The following is a 22958-nucleotide window of genomic DNA, read 5'->3' on the forward strand; positions in this document are numbered from 1 at the left end:
GTACACCAGAACTAATCAGTAAACTTCAGATGGTTGTATCAACATTCACTGATTATCTCTGGGCTTGATTGACATCCCTTACCCTCCTCTCCCCAGGCCTGCCACCCCTCTGTAGTTTACTCTTACAGCAAGTGCCTTTATGTAGTCATCACATCCTGTGTGCACCCAGTGCCTTCATCACAGGCTCGCCATAACCCTGAACACATCAGCATCTTCCTGGAATCCCCTGTCAGATTTCTCTGCCACATTCTCCTTGTTTGCCTTCCATCATTCTCTCCTTTTCTGTCTTGCTTTCATCTGTCCTCTTATTGGTCCACATTCCCTCCCTTGGTTAATCAGAACCATAACCCTCTTCTAACATGTTTCTCATGACACAAACTTTTTAATGGAAACATTGAATAGATGCTGTATTTACAATGTGACCCTAGTCTTATTTTGGACTTTTCTATTCAACAATAAAACCACATTTTATTTTTTAAAAAAAGTATTTAAACATCATCTTTGAATTCTACTTTTTGCCTTTTACATCTTAAACAGTCCATGGGCTGCATGCTTAGAACTCCAGCGTGACTGTCTCTTTCACAGCCAAAGGCAGGGTGTTATTAGCTGTTGGTAAATTGTTGCTGTCCCATTTGGCTTTCTTGCCTTTTTTTCTAATCACACTCCTTCTCCCCACACTGCAGCCTCCCCACACTCCCATGTGGCTGTTCGGTGCCTCCTGACTGCCCCACAGACCTCTGGATTAGCACAGCCTCACAGACTGTCACTGCTGGACTTGTCTCCGCTCTGTACCTCCCTAGCCGCCTTCTTTCACAGTTGTCCATATCTGCCTGTCTCCACCCAGAAAGCATTAATATAGGCTAACAAGATTCTACCATGAGAAGTGTAAATAATGGTTGTCCGGGCACGAAACTAATTTTATGATATAGCCCTGGATTACTTTCTTATTATTTAAAAATTCTAATTTAAAAATAAGTATCCAAAAAAAACCCAGGCATTGCAACACACACCTGTAATCTCCAGACTTCTAGAACTCTCCAGGCCTCACTGATTAACGAAGGGGACACTTTTTTGAGAGAAGAAACTAAGATCAAATAAATTTAGCTAAGATAGTTTTAAGGTAATAAACTATTCTCTTTATAAACCTTGTCTAAAGCACTGAAAAGATGACAGCTGTCTGTAAGAAGCTAGGATTCCATCTGCTTCCATTTGTTTTTCTGAAATTTTAATGTACTTAGTATTTTCTTGGGTAATTTTGTGTTATAGGTTCTAAGTGTTCTTGGTAGTGCATATATAAAAATCTAGTACAAAATGTGTTTCCTTGTAGTAATAGCAGGTATCAAACATATAGTGCTCACATGATAAATGTTTTTCTAGGTAAATACTGCCATTTATGCTGCAGACTGTATGTTTAGTTTGTCTAAGCATTGGTATTTGAGTGAATCTTGTATAATCATCAAGGATACTTACCCCAGATTTAAGGCTTTACTTAGGCATTCCTAAACATACACACAGTACCTCTTATTCTCACTTAAGCCAGCTGTGTGGAGGTAACCGCCTAATTTTCATCTCCTTTATTCTTTGTCCAGGGCTTCTTCCTCACGGTCTCCCCAGAGTCGGTACTGAAAGTGGCTCGCTACGCTGCCGAGAACAACAGGGTCTTCACTTTGAACCTGTCTGCACCGTTCATTAGCCAGTTCTTCAAGGAAGCCTTGATGGAAGTCATGCCTTATGTTGACATCCTCTTTGGAAATGAGACGGTGAGTTGCTTTAGAAAACAAAATAATCTAAGATGTTGTACTACTCACCTTTAATCCCAGCATTCAGGAGGCAAAGGCAGGCAGACCTCTATGAGTTGAGATCCTGTCTCCAAAAAACAAAACAAAACAAAACAAAACAAAAAAAGTAATCTGTCTGTTTTGGAACTATGTAAAAGTTTAGGAATGCACAAATGTAAATTTGGATATAATGTAAATAAAAAGTACATTTTGGGTCTTGATAATTGTATAAGATTCACTCAATTTGAGTTTCTCTAACACTGTATATTCTGTATTTCCTAAACAATAACTTCTTATTAAAATTAATTTTTTTAAATATTAAAACATTGGGGATTGAATTACATATAGTAAAAGTCATCCTTACTCTATATTTTTTCACTTCTGCAAATGCATATATGACTTACAACTCTGACCACAACCTAGATTTTAAAGGAAAAAAAAAAAACATCCTTTTCTCACTTTTAAAATCTTCTGTCTGAATCTATTTAAAGTTAATAAATTATGAATAAATATTGATATTATAATCTTCATTTTATTTACTACTGAGATAATTGTGGAACTATTTGTATATCATCGTTGAAAATGTTATAATAGAATTTCACTTGAAGTATTACAGCTTCTTGTTTTAAACAGTGATGTATTTTCTCCTGTAAATCATGGGAAACTTTAAAAATCCATGAAATAGAATAGGGGAAGCTTTAACTGAGCCTTCATGTGATGTTCGCCATATTGATGAACTTTTAAGAATGTTGGAATTTTTCTGTTACATTGATCACCCTAGAATTTCCACATCTGCACTTGCATTAAATGAATAGTCAAATAAATAAATGCAAACGTTAAAGGACTAAATTTATAAATAAAGGCATTAAATCATTGATTGATGCTAAAGAGAAGAGACTTAGGGAAACAGAAGTGACTAATCCCCCCCAGAGTGACTTTTATGTTTATAGAAATTGTTGATGATATCAAAATGGTCTTCACTTAGAAAAAAAAAGCATGTAAAGCAAAGCAACAGTCAAAAAATAAAAGGTTATTAGAATTAATCAAAAACTAAATAATATTATGGCCAAGAATAGCTGAACACACCAGTAACACATCACTGAGGGTACAGATGCAGGAGAATAGCTATGAATGTGCGTAACACTGAACTGAGCACTTAAAACGGTAATGTTTATCTAACACAAAGTTAACAATTTTATAAAGATTGAGTCTACAAACTAGTAATGTTGGATTAGGTCTTAGTATAGATTATTTAGTAAGATTGTCATACCTGGAAGACAAAACTGTAAGCTGCTACATGTCATTTTGAACAACTTTTTTGTGTCTTTTGTTTGTGAATCCTGTTCATTTGCATTCATTTCAACAATATTCATGTAGTAAAGCCAATTATGGACAATCAATAACTAATAGAAGCCAAGTCCCTTGTAAGGTCTGTCGTGGTATGAACTATAGAATAAAGGTGGCCCAGGGTGATCCCGTGTGGTTGGTATTTTATTGAAGCCGTCTTTATAGGACTTCTGACAAATGAACAGCCACCTTGAGCAATACCCCATGTTTGCTCTGCGCTTTACTGGTGAGGTTGAGTGAAGCTGCATTTGCATATAATGCAAAGTCAAATAATTCAGCACCTTAATGATACCAGGTAAGTAGGATGTCAGAATCAGATGTTTCAAATGTTAATCAGCTTGAAATATCAGCTAAGGTGATGCAGTTTAATAGAGATAATAAAGATGATATTGTATTTGATTACAAAGTGCAAGAAGATTAATATTTTAGCTTTTGAACATATTACCATTGTTCTCCTGAATACTTTAGTAATAAGAATAAATTATCTTCAGTTCTTAAAGAAAGAAAACAGACATTTTCTTTTTTTTGGTTGTAAAAATGCACTGCAATGTAAAATGTAGTTAACAAGAAATATATATGTGTGTGTATACACATGATTATTTTATATTTCCTCTTTTCCCTTCCTAGTCCCCCAAAATCTACTTAATATTTGATTTCCAAGAATGATGATAATCAGCTGATAGCAAGCACACTGAACTTTTATTTTGTACCTGGTTGTCCCTTTCCTTTCCTGGAAAGGTTTGGACATTAGCATCGATGATTTCCCAGTAGTCTTAGTTAAAAATGAAATGCTTTAGCGAGACGGGCCTAGCAACGCCTGACCACAGACTGAAGCACCTCTGAGGCAGAAGCAAGGGGACTGCATGGTCTAGGCTAGCCTGGAACTTGCAAGCAAACTTTGTCTCAAGATGAGCAAATAAAAACCAGGGGCTGTAGACGTGGCTCAGCCAGCACCCACGGTTGTCAATAACTCCTGTTCCAAAGGATCAGATACTCTTTAGACATACAAGCAGGCAAAACACCCATACACATAGGGCCAATAAATAGAAACAGCCTGCCCACCAACCTCACTCCTTCACAGACAGTAATCAGTGAAACAAGTGAAAGATGTGCTTGCATCAACTGTCTCAACATATTTACCACTCACAGTGGTTCTCAGCCTTCCTGGCACCGTGACCCTTTAACACAGTTCCTAAGGTTGTGACCCCCGATCATAACATTATTTCCATTGCTACTTAATAACTGTAATGTTGCTACTGTTATGCAGTGTAATGTAAATATCTGTGTTTTCCGATAGTCTTGGGTGATTGGGTGACCCCTGTGAAAGAGTCTTGACCTCCTGAAGGGGTCACGACTCACAGATTGAGGACCACTAAGGCCATAGCATCAAGAATTAAGCCAAATATCCATACAGAATGTTTGGTATGAGCCAACTGAGTTGGAACTTTAAGGGTTCTGAAAAGCTAGTGTTTGTGAGTGAAAAGTAGCAGAAAAGAAAGCTATGTGTAGTGGCTCAGGATGCAGCCCAGAACTTGTAAGGAAGAGGCAGACTGGTTTCAGATAAGCCAGGGCTATACAGAGTGTTCAAGCCAGCCTGGGTTACTTATTGCAACTCTTGTCTCCAAAAAAAAAAAAAAATATATATATATATATATATATATATATATATATATATATATATATATATATATTTTATATATATTTATATATATTATATATATATATAAATATATATATATAAAGTAAAACGATGAGGAGGAATAAGTCCCTGCATTTGAAAGAGTTTGGAATCTTCTCTCAGTCACTCTTCACTTAAGACTGAAAGTAGAATTCATAAGCTAGTGAAGGAAGGATGTGTGCTTGTGCGTCTAGCAATTGGAAGGCAGAGAGGCAGGAGGATCAAAAGTTTGAAGCCAACCCAGGCAACATGAGTTCCTGTTTCAAAGGCAAGAAAAAGGAATGTTTGAATACATTGAATACAATTAGATACATCCTAAGAAAAATAGGCCCATCATTGATCCAGTATTCTGATGTAGACAAAGGGAGTTAATGAGTGACTTACTCTCTTTATTGTTTTGTAGTAAGAAGTATTTAACAGGAACTCCAAATGCAACTCAGTTAGTGGATTGCTGGCCTGGCTACAGCCCCACCGACCTGTTCTCTGGGTATTTGGCAGGTAGAAGCAAAATCAGCCGTTCTCAGTCAGCTTGGGCTATACTCTATATTCCTGTCTGGAAAGACAGACATCACAGAAGGCAGGAAGTAGCTAAGCTAAGCATTCCAGCCATTTTCCAGCGTGCAGTTCACTGTTAGTGTATCCACAGTGCTGCACACCCCTTCCTGTGATCCATTTGCAGAATTTCTCCTTCATCCCAAGCAGAAGTTCTGTGCATAGTAAGTAATAACCCCACCCATATTCTGTTTCCCAGCCCTGGTAGTCATTTTTTGTGTGTGTGCGTATCATCAAGAGTTAGCACAAAGTACCTCATACGATTAGCTTCATTTGATAATTATCTGACATCCTCAGCTTATTTCCTATAATGTTTTCAAAGTTTGTCCATGTTATAGCATATCTTAGAAGTATATTGTCTTCCGAAGTTGAATAATCTTTCTCTGTCTTTCTTTCCCAAGACATTTTCACCACTCCAGGGTTCAGACACAAGAGCCTTTTGTGTTCTAGGCAAGTGATCCACCACTTGTCTGTCCCACACCCTTCCCTCAAGTGCAGAAATGCACTGAGACATGTTCTTCTTTTCTCAGTTACAATTGTTTATTAAGCCAGTGTGATGGTTGATGTGCCTGAGGCAGGAGGATTGCCAAGAGTTCAAGGCCAGCTTAGACTATAGATCCAGACCTGACCTTTTAAAAAAGCAAAATAAATAAATAAATAAATAAATAAATAAATAAATAAATAAACAGTTAAATAAAGAAACAAAACCTTTGGTTAACCCTAATATTGCATTGTCTTTTCAACTTTTCAGTGAAATGCCTGAATTCATAGGTTCTATTGACTGCAGCAGCTTTGCTTCTTCTCTAGTATATAAACTCTTTAGATATTATATTTTTAATTAATTTTTTAACATCTTCCAAGTTTAAACATTTTCTTTTAGCAACATCGTTTTCCAACTAACTTCACTTGCAATGGGCTTAATAAAGGCCATTCCACATGCAGATAATTATAAATTATATCTATTGATGCCAGTTCATGCTAGCTGCTTTGTAGTCATTGTCTACCTGTACATGATTAAAGAACTTGATTGTTCTTGTTTTTCATTATTATTAAATTAAGAAGTTTTTTGAATAGAGTCATTTTGAAAATGGTTCTTAAGAGTAATACCTTTTAAGGTTCCCTAATCACTAGATGATTAACCTGCCAGGATTAAGTACACTCAACTTTGCCTCGGGATGCTCAGCTCTCAAATAAGGTCAATTATCTCCTGATAATGACTACTTTGTCAAGAGTCACCACTTAATTCCGCAGTGAAGCGTCACATCACCCAGACAGTGCACTGTAAGGTATTTAAAGTAGAAAAATTGGCCAGAAGAGCTCTGTTGAATTATCTCATATGTTCTGAGAACAATATATTGCTTGTTAGCTCCCACTTTTGTGCACAGTATTTTGACTCTGACAAATGACTTAATTTTATAAAGATACCCCCTAGCCCTGCTTCATCGAATCCTTCTCTGGTGAATTTGCTGCACTCCATTTCTTTACAGGGAGTCCTGGGTTAAAGCTTTGGACTTTACATAGTATAGAGCAGGAAAGCTGAGATCACTTTCTTCCTACGTAGTCCTTCAACACGTGCTGCTTTTGTTAAGACAGGGTTTCGCTCCATAGCCTAGTTGGTCTTGAAATGGAGATGCTCCAGCCTCAGCGTCCACAGTGCTAGTATTACAGGTGCCACTGTGCTGTCTGTCCCCCTTCCTCCCTCTTCCTTCTCTCCCTCTCCCTTCCTCTCCTGCCCTCCTATCCATCTCTTTCTCTCATATATCTCCCTCCCTCCCTCTTGTCGCTCTCTGAGTACTTTAGTATTAAATGAATTACAAATCAGTGGAGAGAAGTCTGCTGTTTGCGAGTGCGGTTGTTCACATACTGAGAAGTTGCTTGCTTGTTTTTGGGTGGTCATCACTAAATGACCAAAAACACAAGTGTTACTTGAGACATCAGAATATTTTGAAAAAAAAGTAAAATTGGCTTTAGATGTTTGATTCGTATCATCTGAACCTAAATGATAGATAGCCCAGACTAGCCTTGGGCTCATTCTGCCTCAGCTTCCAGTCATCCTTTTATGAGACCAAGTGGGAATTTGTGAGCCTCTCCTCCTTTTTGTATTGTGTGATGCTGGGTGTGGGCAGAGACTTTATTTTTGTTTGTTTACACTGCTAAACTTTTACATTTTTAAGCAGTTTCTTAAATCATCACTAATCTGTTTAAGTAGAATGAGAGGACTCAGTCAGTAAAACCTTGTAAGCACAAGGACTGAGTTTGGTCCCCAGAACTTTGCTAACGGGCCAGTTCTGAATCTAATGAGATATCCTGTCTCAAGAAGAAAAGGTGAACAGCTTTCCTAAAGGTTGTCCCCTGCCTCTGTAGGCAGGCGCGTGTGCAGTCACTCCCACACGTCTGTCAGTGCTTTGCCTGTACATGTCTTCATTCACAGACTGACTTTCGGTCAGGATTTTCTGGTCCTTTGTAAAGATAAAATTACTAAGTTTTAGAAACTCCATCAAACTAATATATATTTTATACTCAGGAGTATTTTATTCATGCATCTTTTTGTCAAGTCTAATTCTTTAAGGTATATACTAAATCCTAAGCATTTGCAGGAACTCAAAAAACTATTACCTAGATACATATTCTAACTGTAGAACAAATGGTTTTTCCTTTTACCAAACCACTTTCTACCTAAAAATGAAGAATGGAGCTGTATCTAATGATGGACGAAAGTCACCTTTCCAAGCCTGTCCAGAGGAAGCTCTGCACTCCTCCTGAGGGGACAGGCAAGTCTAAGGTTGCAGCCAAGAAAATGGGAGCGCCTTAGTGTTTGAAGCTTACAGTCATTTGTACCATTTTGGCACATTTACCTTTTCTGAATGAAAGTGAAATGTCACTTAGCACAGAGCATAGTATCCTATGACTGCGACTTAGCTTCTCATTCTCTCTCCAAGTCTTTCTAACATGTTCTATCCATTCACTTCTCTTACTGTTTCTCTGGGGCCCTTGCTCCGAGTGGCTCTGTAAGGAGACCCGTAGGACAAAGGATTAATGTCTTCTGTCTGTAGATGAGGACTTGAGGTCCATGTCAGCCACATGAGTGCTTCAAGTAGCCACCAGGCTGGGGCACATGGCCGCCTTGCGAGAAACCGAGTCACAGGCACCCCCTTGCCAACCTATGTTCGCGTCAGTGTTTCTGTACAGATTTTCTTTGGCTTTGTTCTGTTGCTTTTGTCATTGTTTACGTTAGGCTTGGGATATATTGCCAAAGTAATGTTTTGGTTCCCTAAATTGTTTCTTTCTTGTTCCTAACTACTTTAGTTTTTAGTGCACACATCATTTCTGTGGTTCCTTAAGAATGCAGAAGGTCTGTCAGAAGCATCACAACCATCATCCCTCCCTGTTTCCACAGTCTCACAAAGTTCAAACCTGCTTCCTGTTGATTGATTGGTTCTCCTGTAACCCAAACTGGCCTCAATTTCACCATGTACCTGAAGACAGCCTTGGTCCTTCTGCCTGTGGCCACCACCTTAGATGATGCTGGGGAGTGACCCCAGGGCCACATACTGCTGGACAGGCCTTCTGTCAGCTAGGCCTCAGCTCTAAACATACTTCTAAATTTCAGTGACCTGGCTCACGCCCATGAGCTTCTTTAAACAGTTGTTCGTTTCATAGAGAGCTGCACAGTATGGTTCTGCTTTGTACTTGGCTGGGGTTTTTCAACAAGTATGTCTCTTTTTTAATATTTATTTATTCATTTAATCTATATGAGTACACTGTTGAGTACACTGACGCTGTCTTCAGACACACCAGAAGAGGGCATCAGATTCCATTACAGATGGTTGTGAGCCACCATGTGGTTGCTGGGAATTTAACTCAGAACCTCTGGAAGAGCAGTCAGTGCTCTTAAACAATGAGCCATCTCTCCAGCCCAACAAGTATGTCATGATCCTTCCTTAACATTTCTTGTTTTTAGAGCCAAATGGTTCCCCATTGTGTGAACACACTATGTGAGCTCTTAAGGCAATCCCAGAATTTCACAGAAAAAAACAAATCTTTTGCTAAATAACTGTTTGTCTGTATTTTTGTATTATTAGAGATGCTTCTTCAGGGTGAATTCCTAGAAGTGGGAATAATGACTCAAAGGAACAATGCTTACATGGTTTTATAGATAGTTCCAAATTCCTCTCCAAGTGAATTGTATTTTCAGAATTCAACAGCAGTGTCTGTTTATGTTTTTGTTTTGTTTTGTTTTTTGTTTTGCAGTACTGGAGCTCAAATCCAGACCCTTTTGAATGCTAGGCAAGAGCCCTGTCAAAGCTCCTAGCTCCTCTTATGTTTGAATGTTTGATTATAAACTGCTTATAAAACATTGCCATCAAATAGAGTTCATTAGAATGGTAAAAATGTCACTTTATTTCCAAAATATTCATTGCTTTTATGAAAATTAAATTGAATTAAGACGAATTTTCTGTTCTTCCCAACTAACTACTTTCTATTAATATGATAAAAAATAATTCCAGATGCCAGGCACTAGTGACACACGTCTTTAATTCCAGCAGTCCCGGAGCAGAGGCAGGTGGATCTCTGAGTTTGAGTCCAGCCTGGTCTACAGAGCAAGTTCTAAGACAGCCAGGGCAACACAGAGAAACTTTGTCTTAAAGAAACAATAATTATTATTATTATTATTTATTTTATTATAATAATATCACATATTACTTACAATATGACATTAACATATTAAATATATTAAATTTTATATATCAATAAAATTATAAAATAATATATAATTATAATCATTTCAAATAATAATAATAATAAGATGATGATGATGATGCCCCGCTACTGCCAGAGATTAAAAGTGATCATACTTTAGGGCATTCCTCTCTTTTTTGCTTATTTTATTAAAACATTGCGTGACTATGAAGAAAGTCACTCTTCTATACTTGTTTAACATTCTGACCCCACATTTCATGTGCAATCACAATCCCTATCCTGTAGTTACCCTCTCAGCTCTACCTGGCAGAAGCTCTCCTTCCTCTGCTGTTACATCAGTTTGGAATGTGATTGTTTTGTGTGTTGTTACAATGTTTGTGCTGTTTTATAATTACTTCTATAATTGTAATTACTTGGCCATCTGTTTTCTGTCACACGGACTCTGTCCGTCTGTAACACTGGCCTTCCTACTTCCCTATATCCCCATTATCTGAGAAGTAGTGAGGGCTACTGAGCGTTTAAGAATTGAAGGAATTTGCTTTTCCTTTTTCAGAAGATTTTAAACCTTTGCAAATTTTAGAAAACATTTGTTGTTTTACAAATATGATATCATTTAGTTACTACTTTTTTTTTTGAGACTTGTTTCTTTGTGTAGCCCTGGCTATCCTGGAACTCACTTTGTAGACCAGGTTGGCTGTAAACTTAGAGAGCCACACACCTCTGCCTGATCTTAAAAGTATTTACAATCTTAAGATTACTTTTTTTTATACCAATGATTTTGTGTTTTGTTTTGTGTTGTGTTCTGTTGTGCTTTTAAATTTTTTTAAAGTGTGTGTGTGTGTGTGTGTGTGTGTGTGTGTGTGTGTGTACACCAAGGCACTTGTGTGGAAGTTAAAGTATAGCTTTTGGGAATTGGTTCTTTTCTTTCCCCATTGGTTCCAAAGGTGGCACTCAGCTTCTCTAAATATATTTCTGCTTTATATTGTAATAAAACCCTGAAAATAATTTAGATGCTAACATACCAATTCTTATTTTGACTGCTTCATACATTCCTTGTAACAGAATTGTTACATAGGCTTTGACTATTTACTCACCATGAATTTAGGCCTCCCTTTTCCTTTCATAAAATAGATATACATTAGATAGGCATTTGGATGGATTCTTGATTTTGAGAGAACCCTAAAGTAGCTTCAGAGTAGTGAGACTTCTATAGGTAAAGATAAGATAGGAAAATGCGTATCTCTGCCATTCTTGAAGATTAAAAAAAAAAAATGAACACAATACTCTCCAGAGCTCTATACTGTATCATTAGATAATAATGTGTGTAAAGTAGACTTGTGGGCCCTTTCTCCTTGGGGCCTTGCTTGCACGTGCTAGACAAGTGCTCTGTGAGTAAAACACATCTCAGCCCCTTGCTTTCTCTTGTTCTTTACTTCACAGTGTTTTTTACTTTTGTTCCCACCCTAGCTATGTAGAATGTAGTTCATTTCTGACAATCACTAGTGGAGGTGACATATAGCTCTACAGGTGTGATGGGTTAAATGTAAAGGAGCCCCAGAGGCTCATATATTTGAATACTTGGCCCCAAGTTGGTGGAACTATTTGGGAAGGCTTAGGATGTGTGACCTTGCTGGAGGAGGTGTGTCACACCAGGTAGGGAGTAAAGTTTCAAAAAGCACACACCATTCCCAGTTAGCTCTGGCTTTCTGTCCGGTGTTTGTGGAACCAACTGCAACTCTCAGCTTCTGCTCCAGAACAGTGCCTCCCAGCCACCATGCTCCTTCCCAGTGATACTCAATGGACTCTAACCTGCTGGGGCTGTGAGGCATCAAAATAAATACTTCCTTTTATAAGTTGCCTTGGTCATGGTGTTTTCTCCTGGCGATAGACAAGAGGTTTAAAAGCTCAATCTTCCATAGGTCCTTCCTCTACTTAAGACTCCAACTGAGCTTTGGAAGCCCCCAGTCCACCTACATTTGCAACTAAATAAAAGTTGAGGGACTCCCAAGATAATCTACTTTCAGTAATTTGCTAGAATGCCTCACACTTTCAGCTTTATTGTGATGGACCCAACTCAGGAATAGCTAAGTGAAGAGGTGAATAAGACTCATTCAGGGACAGTCCTGGATGTGCAGCTTCTGGGTCTTCTCTTTGTGGAATAGAGCACCTCACCTTCCCAGCAGAACACTGTGATTCCTTGCCAAGGGAGTCCCACAAGCTGCCGTTCTCTGGGTTCTTACAGGATGGGATTTCATCACCTAGGCATAACTGTGAATCAACAGCATTGTAGTCATGTATAGTCATTGTCACCAATGATAAAACCTATTTTACCACTAAATTCCAACATTATACATTTGGCTACAATGTCACTCACTAGACAATAGGGATTTTCAGGTCCTTTAGTATCTTCTATTTTATTTCATGTTTATTAAGGATTAGCTATGACCCTAGGCCCTTCTGGTGTGCAGCAGGTTCTCCACCACTGAGCTACATCCAGAGCACTCTGTCTGCTTTTTGAGTTAGGCTCTCACTAGATTGAATGCCTGTGCTGACTGCCAGCTCCCTCTGTAGTCCAGGCAGGCCTTGAAATCCTCTTACCTCAGTCTGCCAAAAGGTTGGGGTTCCAGGTTTGTGCCAGCCATCAAATCTGACGTGAGTACTGTTCTGATGTTCATTTTGACTTTCTAAAGCTGTGTGCTTCCCTCGGGGAAAGGATCTTGAGGTCCATATTTCTTGAGCTCTCCCATGTCGGTTACAATTTGTACCCTTAATATTTGAAGCTCAGTTTTGCTGCATATGAAAAGCTTGCCTCCTGCCCACCCCACCCCCACCCCCGCTGTTTTAAAACTATTGTTTCCATTTCTTTGCTCTCAATATTTAATCAAAGTACAATTCTTTTTCTTAGGAGTGATTTGTAGAGATCAGGGGTGTCTTTGTTTTAGTTTTGTGAGTTTTCAGATTTATTTTAATTGTGCATATGTGTACATAGCTGTGAATTTGTATGTGCTTGTTTGTTGACACGGGGTCTCATGCTTCAGCCCAGGTTGGCATGAGCTCACAACATCTACTTTGTTAGTTTCTTCTCTGTTGCTATGAACATCTACTTTGTTAGTTTCTTCTCTGTTGCTATGATAAAACAACAGGACCAATGTAACTTATAGAAGGAGAAATTTATTTGGGGCTTACAGTTCTTGAGAGTCAGAATCCAGGATGAATCACTAGTTATCTTGTATGCATGAGAGAGAGAGAGAGAGAGAGAGAGAGAGAGAGAGAGAGAGAGAGAGAGAGAGAGAGAGATTGCGCACGCATGCATGAGTGTGCTCTCATGTTTGTTACATTTATTTACTTAATATGCTTAATCGTTTTGAGCACAGTTTATTAAGTTCATAGTCTGTGCTTTGCACAAGGCACTTAGACATACTTGAGAATAATAACGTTGCCGAGAATTCAGGCATGTCTGAGCAGTTAAGTGCTTGCTGCTCTTTCTAAGGGCCTATGTTAGGTAGCTCACAAACTTCCTCTAACTCACACTTCAGGGGCTCTGATGCCCTCTAGAAGTCATTCAGTTATCACAATACTTTTTAAATAGACGTCTTCACTATAATTCACAACACAATGCTCAATTCAGGTTTAGTGGGGCCTGGAAATGCTAATGATTTTAAGAACCTCATTTCATAGCACCCTAAACTAAGCCTAGGGATTCTGGTTTTTACCAAAAGCATTTAACCAGCTCTTACCTTCTGTGGTTTCAACAACTAGCATGCTCTACCCCTGCAATGTAAATATAAGAAAAAGAAGATTTATGAATTTACTAGTTATTCCTATATTCCGTGGTTAGTTGTCTCTCGTTTTATATCTTTGTTTTGCTCAGGGACTCTGGCATAATGGATTCTTCTCATGTTTTTTGTTAGAAGGATGTTTAAATTTTCATTTGGAAATGCAACTCCTTTAGGGTTTTTATTGGCTACTTTCAAGATAGCCATCTCTCCACATAGATACCATCTCTCCACTGTCACTCCTGCTGTGTAGCCCAGGCTGGTCTAGAATACGTGATCCTCCTCCTGAAGCCCCTGAGAAGCACTGCTACTCTAACATTGGTCCCTACAACAAGTAATTCATTTGAGAAGCATCATTCAGTTTCTATCATTAACCTGAATAAAAATTAATAATGAATTTGCAGTGGCTTATTTGTAGGTATTAGTTCTCATTTGTAGCAAGTAAGGGGGGTATTCTTGATTTAATAAATAAATCAAACTTAGAGTGATAGTTTGTAGAAAAATAATTCCCTACATGAGGTAAAACAGGCTTGCTTTCTCAGAGTATGGTCTTAATACAAAAACTGACCCCTCTGTTTCTTGCCACCTTCCGGGAGTGAAATGCTTCAGGGGTGAATTGAATTTACTCCCTGGTAATCAGACTTCACATCTGGTAATCTGGAGTCAGAGTTTATCCCTCCTGTTATGTGGAACTTAGAATTGGACCACAAGGAGTACTGCAGAATAAACTAGAATCATTTGTGCTTGTTGCCGAGAACATCCAGGTGACCACAAATAGTCAAAAAAAAAAAAAAAAAAAGATACACATACTAAACATTATCCCAGCTGAGCAATAGGTAGTGTTATTTTCTAAACATCAAATGGAAGAAGTGAAGTTTATAAGACTGGGTGGACTTTTAAAATGTGCTATTGATGTTAGGAGTGGGGTTGCCTGATTAGAGGCAAGCCTTGCTAGAAATAGTCTCATCTCTTTCTGCAGTTGGTCCCAGGCTTGTATTAAGTCAGTTTTCATTTTGCTCCTTAAGTATGTGTGTGTTTGCCTATGTGCCATCTATCTGTATGCCACCTGTGTTCCTGGTGCCCATGGAGGCCAGAGGAGGGTTCCAGAACCCTCAGAACTAGAGTTTCAGGTGGTCTGTGAGCTGCCGTGTGGGTGCTGGGGATCTAACCCAGATCCTCTGGAGGGGCAACCAATGCACTCAACTCCTAAGCTATGTCTCTAGCATCTTCTTTTGTTACATGAAACTTCAAGATGCCCTGGGCGGTTGGCTGTTTCTAGAATCAGGCATGATTCTTTCTTCTTGACTGGAACAGTTAGTGTTGGTTACCAACAAGGCATGCTTGATACAATTGCACTTTCTTATTGTGCCACACAGGTCATTGGCGTGGTCCATGGGTATCAGAGCTGGGTAGGACTGTTGGTTGCCTCCTTCCCTCAGAGCTCTCATTGCATTTTCTGACACCGTGAAGCTAGACCTTGCGGAGGAGCCAACATATTCTTAGATGTGTGGCCTTCCCCTGGAGCATGGTAGACTTACCAGAGACTACACCCTTAGAGAAAACTGACTCCCCTCTGCCAGCAGCTACCAGGCACCAATACGTCATGGTCTAGAGGCGGGACTTTGTGTCCACCTCCCTCTCCCATTGTGGGGTTTGCAGCTGATTAATATTCCATTGTGTCAGTTACCATATTTTCAGAATCTACTCATTAACTGATGCTCTTCTAAGCTGTTTCCAATTTCCGGCATTTGTGAATAGAGCAGCAATGAATGTGAATGCACATGTGGGATATCAAGAAGGATCTACTATAGGATCTAGAGTCCTCTAGGTATACACTCAAGAGTGGTCTCGCTGGATGATGGGATACATCTGCCTCTAGCTCTTTAAGGACTTTGCACACTGATTTTCCTAGTGTGCTCCCACCATCACTAAGTGCTCCCTTTTCCTACATCCATACCAGCACATTTCATTGGTTTGGTTTGGTTTGGTTTATCTTGGCCATTCAACTCAAGTAAAGTGAAATCTCTAGGTAGTTTTAATTTGCATTTTCCTGATGGTTGAGGATATTAAACTTTTAAAAACATGTTTCTCAGCCATTTGTATTTCATCTGTTGAGAATGCTCTGGTTAGTTCTGTGCCCTGTTTTTGTTTTTTATTTTTTAATTGGGTTGTCTTTCTTAATGTTTCTGTGGTTTTTACTTTGTTCTTGTTCTTTGTATATTCTGGGTACCCTGTGATGGATGTGTCGATCTCAAAGGGTTTTGTGTGTTCTTCAGGCTGCTTCCTCACTCAGGTGATGGTGTTCTTTGCTGTGTAGGAGCTGCATCATTTCACAATATCCCCTTCATTAATTGCTGGTCTTAATGCCAGCTCTATAAAGGTCCTTGTCAAAAAGTTCGTTCCTGTGCCAGGGAGTTAGTACACGCATTTTCTTCTCTATCAGCTTATGGGCGTCATGGCTTATGTTGAAGTCCTTCATTCTTCTATGTGTATTTCTCGAGACTGACCAGCACCATCTGTTGAAGATGCTTCCTTTTCTCCAGTGTGCATTGTTAGCTGTGGGTGTGTGGGCACTTGTGTGGGTCCTAGCCCAGATGCCTCTATCAGTGAGTCCATGGTTATGTGTGGCAATGTTTTTAATGTTTCAGTCTTCTCAAGTCTGCTGTTGCTGAACATTTTACTGTTTCTGCTTTTCAGTGTTACACATACAGCTGGATAAGAAAATCTTCGTAAATAGATCGCCATTGTAATTCTAATATTTGAATCCATCTACCAAGTATTTAAATGCTTAAAACAGAGTAACAAAACAAAAATCCTACAGAAGAGGATAATTAAATGTTAATCTCTATGATTCTAAATATAATTAAAATGGAAATTCGGAAAAGTGGGAAATTGCTGGATAATGAGGTTACCAGATTTAAGTAAACAGAAATACAGGCGTCCATTTAAATTTGAATTCCAGATAGGACACAAAATATTTGAGATATACTTGTACAAAAAATGTTTTGAATCTGAAATTCAGATTTAACTTGACATCTTATGTGGTGAGTGGGTGTGCTGGAGATGTTATGGTAAAGGTGATGGCAAGAGTGAAAAAGGCTCTGTGCACACACCAAGTGGCTGGAGAGTACTGCAGATGCAGGACTGGGGACTTATGTGAAGCACACACTGCAGAATAAGACTGTCTCCGGCCTCCAGATAAAAACCATTTACTGCGGAAGCCTTGCAACGTGATTCAACCCCAGGAACTTAGAGTTGTCCTCTGACCTTCACCCTTAAGATCTCTTCCTCCCATTCCCTTCCCACTGTTTTCCTCCCTTTCTACTCCATGACCCATACACACGTGCACACACAGACAAGAACATGTATATTTAAATCCAGATTCCTCATGTGAGAGAAAGTATTCAGAATGTCATATTCTGAGTCTGGTCTATTTGTCAATTCATATCTTGGTGGACATTTGGACAAATTGTTTTCTTAGCTGTATTGGGTACTATAGCAATATGCATGTGTGTATCTCTGTGATGCAACTTTGAACCCTGCGGGTATGTGCCAAGGGTACTATAGCAGCAGCATCTGGTAGTGCTGTTTAGATTATGAGGAAGCCCACACTGGCTTCCATAGCACCTTTCCACCACATTTGTTGTCTGGCGGGCATTATAGCAGCAATGAGATAGACTCTCAAGGAAGTTTTAATTCTCACTTCCCTGATGGCTAAGGATGTTGGATACTTTTTCAAATTTTTATCAGCTGTTTGTCTTCTTTGTTGCTGTTCTGACCCAGGGTCTCATGTACCCCAGATTGGCTTCAAACTTGCTATGTAAGAAGGATGACTTTGAACTCCTGACTTTCCTGCTGGCTCCCAAGCAGTAAGATCACAAGCACGTGCTACCACACCTTAGTTCATCAGCCCATCTACTGACTCAATGACTCAGGGGGGTTGGGATGATTAGGGCCCTTTTTTCTTTCAGTTCTTTATATTTTCTAGTATTGAGATATAAATTCCTTGATGTATAGTTGAAACCGTTTTTTCCCTGTTCTATAGGCTGTCTTCTCACTCTGGTAATTATTTTCCTATGCCGCAGCATTTTAAAAGTTTTTATCACATTTTGTGTGTGTGTGTGTGTGTGTGTGTGTGTGTGTGTGTGTGTGTGTTGTGTGATTCAAGGACAGGACAACGTGTTGGACTCGGTTCTTTCTTTGTACCTTGAGGGTCCCAGGGTCTGAGTTCGGGTCATCAGACTTGGTGTCCAGTGCCTTCACCCACCGATCCATCTCACTCTTCCAGGAGCATTTTGATCTCCTGTAATCCCATTTGTTGGTTTCTGACATCATTTTCTATGCTATCGGAATCCTTTTCAGACACTCCCTGCCTATACCTATATTTTCAAGTACTTTGCCTGTGTTTTTCTGTACCCGTTTCAGAGTTTCAGATCTTGTATTAAGGTCTTTGATCCATTTTTAATACTTTTCTGTGCTGGGGGAGTCTTTGCACATCTTGAAGTTTATGATGTCTCACACATTTCCAGATGTATGGCAATTTTATGGTGAAGATAGACACACAGCATTCTGCAGCCTGGCGACTGATAACCATTGCCTTAGAGAAGCTGAAATCAGAACGTCACTTCTGACTCTCCCGCCAGGTCATTGCTTTACTTTCCTGGGAAGGTGCAGAGGGGCACTCACCATGGATAGGGCATTGACAGACCAAAGGAGCGATTGCATACAGGTGCAGGTTGCTGAGCCAGTGTGGGTTTTACTCGGCAGAGGCTGAGTGTGTGAGGCAGCTGCGTTGTGAAAACCTCCACCTCGGCATGGATGTGTCTCAGTCCCGTGCTAGTCAACCTCCCACTCTAGCACTGCAGTGTTAGCCTCCGCTGAATGAAGCAGAGGAGTGATGGCCGGGATCTCCTTCAAGCCTCTAACGACCCTTCTCCCCTCCTGCTCGAGGAGATGTTATTCCCAGTCTCCTAGGTGAGGTCTCCTATGGGTGATGACAGCTGCTCAGACTTAAGAGGGCAATTGTCATGCTGTTCCCAGAGGACACTTCCGCTATAAATAGGCAGGCACTGCTTACCTACGTTTTGTTTAGCGGTAGTCCTCTGAGACTAGAGGGAGAGTGACAGTCCTTATCATCTGGTGACTGCAGAGCCATCGTGGTGTAGTGAAACACATAATTCACTTGTTTATGGAGATGCTCGTGTAAATAAACCTACCAGGCATTCACAACGATAGCAGTTTTCTCAAGTGTAGTTCATATGTTGATGACTATGTCACTGGCCTATGTATTGGCTGTACTGTAATAATGTCTTTAGAACTGTGCGTCTGCTTATTTAAAAGTTTATTTCAATACATGAATTGTTACACAGCAGCAGCTTTATGTATCTTATATTTACTACCTATCTCTCTCTTTTTTTTTCTTTTGTGGTGCCTGGGATTAAACCCAGGGCCTTTTGCATGCTAGCCAAGCACTTTACCTCTGAGCTGCATCCTCAGCTTCTTTGTCTGTTGATTGCATCGAGTGATTGGCCTGTACCTTCAGGTTTGTGTAAGTACACTCTGTGATGTCCGCACCATGCCAAAATCACCTCAGGATGCATTTCTCAGACCATACCCCATCACTGAACGATGCATGATGCAGTTCCAACAGTCCCATCCACACCATCGCTAATGTTCCGCTGTAGCTGTCATGCCATTGTCTCCTGCCTGTTTTAATGCAGTAGCCTCTAAATGTCTTGTCTTTTTCATGGTCTTGGGAGCTGGGGAGGTTCCAGACATGGTTTCTCTATTTGTAGCCCTGGTTCCCTGAAACTCACTCTGCAGACCAGGCTGGCTTTGAACTCACAGAGTGCTGGGATTGAAGCTGTACACCACCACTTTTTTTTATTTATTATGTATACTTCCTTGTATAGGAATAGTTTGGTGTGTGTGTATTTATGTAGAAATGTGTTTGGATATAAAGGATAGACTTTGATGCTAATGAACGAAGAGAAGGAATTCTACAAGACTGTCTGATCGGGCACATTCTCCTGGTGTCTGTGTGCAGAGATCAGAATCCTCTATGAAGCTGGGTTTTGTAATCTGTCCATTTTTTTATGGCTAAGCCTGACAGAAGCAGACAATGTTAGCCTATCTTAAGGAAGTGGTTCTGAGCCACAGACCAAAGAGCAAAGAGTTTATAGCATCTCACATGGACCCACACATGGAATCAGTTTATACCAAGTGGGGCATTATAAAGAGGAAGGAATACTGCCCGAGTCAAGAGGACATTCATATGGGAAAACTTCACCCTTACCATACACAGTGTACAAAAGTTGGTCCTGTATGAATTATATATTGGTATGACGCAATAAACTCTCTTAAAATCATAGGAAAATATCAGTATTGTTGTTATGAGCCAAGAAAGCCTATTAACAGAATATATTAACAAAAAAATAAGTCCTTAGTTTTTTAGTTTCTTGTTAATAATCAAATAAATCTGATTTTTTTTAATTTTATTGTTATTATGTGTTTGACACACATGTACATCCTGGCATGTGTGTAGAGGTCAGAGGACAACTAGTGGGAGTCGTTTTTCTCCACCATGTGAGCTCCGGAGACAAAACTCAAGTTACCAGGCTTACATAGCAAACACCGTTACTGGCTGAACCATCTCATCAGCGCCTAAAATTAAAGCCTTCTTTCCATCAACAGACATCGTAATGGAAGTAAAACAGATAAGGAAAAAAATGGGATTAAGGGTTATGTGACATTCTAGGCTGTGTAAAGAAATATGGTTATACATAATTTTTCTCCTACACCATAACCAATACTAAACAGAGATCCCTGCATTTAAACTACAAGCAGAAACATTTTCAGATCATATTCATTCTGATTTAATGCCATTTACTGTGTAAATGTACATACTTCAGAGTAACTGATTCATGCATAAAACATACACATATTTCTACGTTCACTTACTGGATAGGAGGACTTGTTTCTCCCCAGCAGATCCTGTTAAATCCCACTTAGCTGTGAAATATGTCCCATATCTCTTAAGTGAATCACGTACAGGAACTCTGACTTGTACCTGGGGCCCATGTGCGTCCACTCCCCGTGCTGAAGTCACAGGTGACCATGGCCACAGCCACTTCTTTCAATGGGTGCTGGAAATGGAGCTGAGGTCATAAGGTCAGAAAACACCGGGGAAGTAAAGACTCGAAAGTTCGGTGACAGTGGTAGTCAAGCCTAACCAAAATCATTTCCTTGGCCCTCATAATCACTGTTTAGTTGAAGTTTGAAAACGTCTTGTTTCTTTGATTTTTACATTTTGATTTTGCTTTTAGAAGGGCATCCATTAAATCCCAAGACTTTCCATACTTGTCACAGTTGGAATAGTAAAGTAGGAACAAAAGGGACTTGACTGTCAGCAGGCATCAGGTACCTTCAGGTGGTCATGAAGTCCTCTAAGACTGTGGTGAGGTTTGGACAGTGCTCACACAAAAACTGTATACTGGAAGGTGAATCTTTTATATACAGTTGTTTTGTTTACTGAGACACTATAAAGATAATGATATAGGGGCAGTGGTGGCGCATGCCTTTAATCCCAGCACTTGGGAGGCAGAGGCAGGCAGATTTCTGAGTTTGAGGCCAGCCTGGTCTACAGAGTAAGTTCCAGGACCGCCAGGGCTACACAGAGAAACCATGCCTGGAAGAAAAAAGAAAAAAGATAATATAATGATCAGGCTAACCACAAAACAATAAAGACATGGCTGGGCAGTAGTGGCCCAAGTCTTTAATCCCAGCACATGGAAGGCAGAGGAAGGTGGGTCTTCATGAGTTCAAGGCCAGCCTGGTCTATAGAGCCAGTCCCAGGACAGCCAGAGAAATCCTGTCTTTTAAAAAAAAAAAAAAAAGTGTGTATGTGTGTACACATACACAGGTGTGTGTTTGTGTGTGTGTGTGTGTGTGTGTGTGTGTGTGTGTGTAAACAAAAACATGCATTCACAAAAAGACTCCAACTAGATCCATTACTGGTAACAGTGTCCATCACCAAGATAATTTTTCTGCATATTATGGGGTGTACATTTAGTATTACTAGGCATGGTGATACGTGCCTGTGATGCCTATGGTCCAAGCACTGGGAAAGCAGAGTCAGGGTATTGTGAATTTGAAGTTATCCTGGCTACATAGTGAGGTCCAGGCCAGCCAGGGCTACAAAACAACACCTGTATCCAGAATAAAAACTCTGCTACTAAACAATGCAAGATTATCTCCTGGGACTGGAGAAATGACTTGACGTTAAGAGTGTGTATAGAGGACCATGCCAGGATTACAGCCACCTACAACTCCAGTTCCAGGAGGCACAGCACCCTCTTCTGGCCTCTTTGAACACCTGTACTCAGGCATACACACTCACACATGGAGACATATATATTCATAATTTTAAAATACTTTTAAACGTACTTTTTAAAGAACTCTAACTACCCCAGCTATATAAGTTAAACTCAGGAGTCGTGGCTAGAACAGGAAGAGTCAAACATAAGCAGCTGTTTGTATGCTGCTTTGTGGGAGGGGCACTGAGAGTTTCATACCATAGAGCACACTTCTTACAGCAGTCCTCTCCCTTAGTCTCCCCAGTGCTCGGATTACAGGTGTGAGCCGTCATGCCTGCCTTAACTATACTATTTATAAAACAAAACCAACCTGCGAACAGAAAGCAGAAGATAAAGACTCTTTCTGAATGTGAGAATTGATTGGTAAAAAGAAAATATGAGAACTTTTGGGAGATGTTAGATATAGTTTTTCAAAATACAAAATGCTATCAATTCCAAGCCAGCTGAGCATTCCTAATTGTCTTTTTTCTCTCTCTTTTTTTCCTCTTAAATTTAGTTTGATTGATTTGAGAGTTGTTTGTTTGTACCAGATCTCACTGTATAGCACAGGCTAGCCCCCAATTCATAATCACTCATGCCTCCTGAGTGCTGGCTAGTACTGTCAAGCCCAACCTCACATTATTTTTCATTTTTTATTTTCTTTTCTTGAGACAAGTTCTCAGCCTGTGACTCTGGCTAGAACTCAGACATCTCCCTGGCTCTAGCCTCACCATTTTTTTTTCTTGCAAAACAAATCCTGCCTTTTAATCCT

At 39.7% G+C, this 22958-nt stretch overlaps 1 protein-coding gene across 2 annotated transcripts in view; it reads left to right on the forward strand.

Annotated features, from left to right (window-relative positions):
- Adk (adenosine kinase) overlaps positions 1-22958 on the forward strand; it is a 400912-nt gene that overhangs the window by 273934 nt on the left and 104020 nt on the right. For both annotated transcript variants that reach the window (XM_052189863.1, XM_052189864.1), the window contains exon 7: positions 1590-1760. In XM_052189863.1, the coding sequence (XP_052045823.1) occupies positions 1590-1760 (171 nt within the window). The remainder of the gene's footprint in view (positions 1-1589; positions 1761-22958) is intronic.

Source organism: Apodemus sylvaticus, chromosome 8 (genome assembly GCF_947179515.1).
Source record: "Apodemus sylvaticus chromosome 8, mApoSyl1.1, whole genome shotgun sequence".
Classification (NCBI taxonomy): domain Eukaryota; kingdom Metazoa; phylum Chordata; class Mammalia; order Rodentia; family Muridae; genus Apodemus; species Apodemus sylvaticus.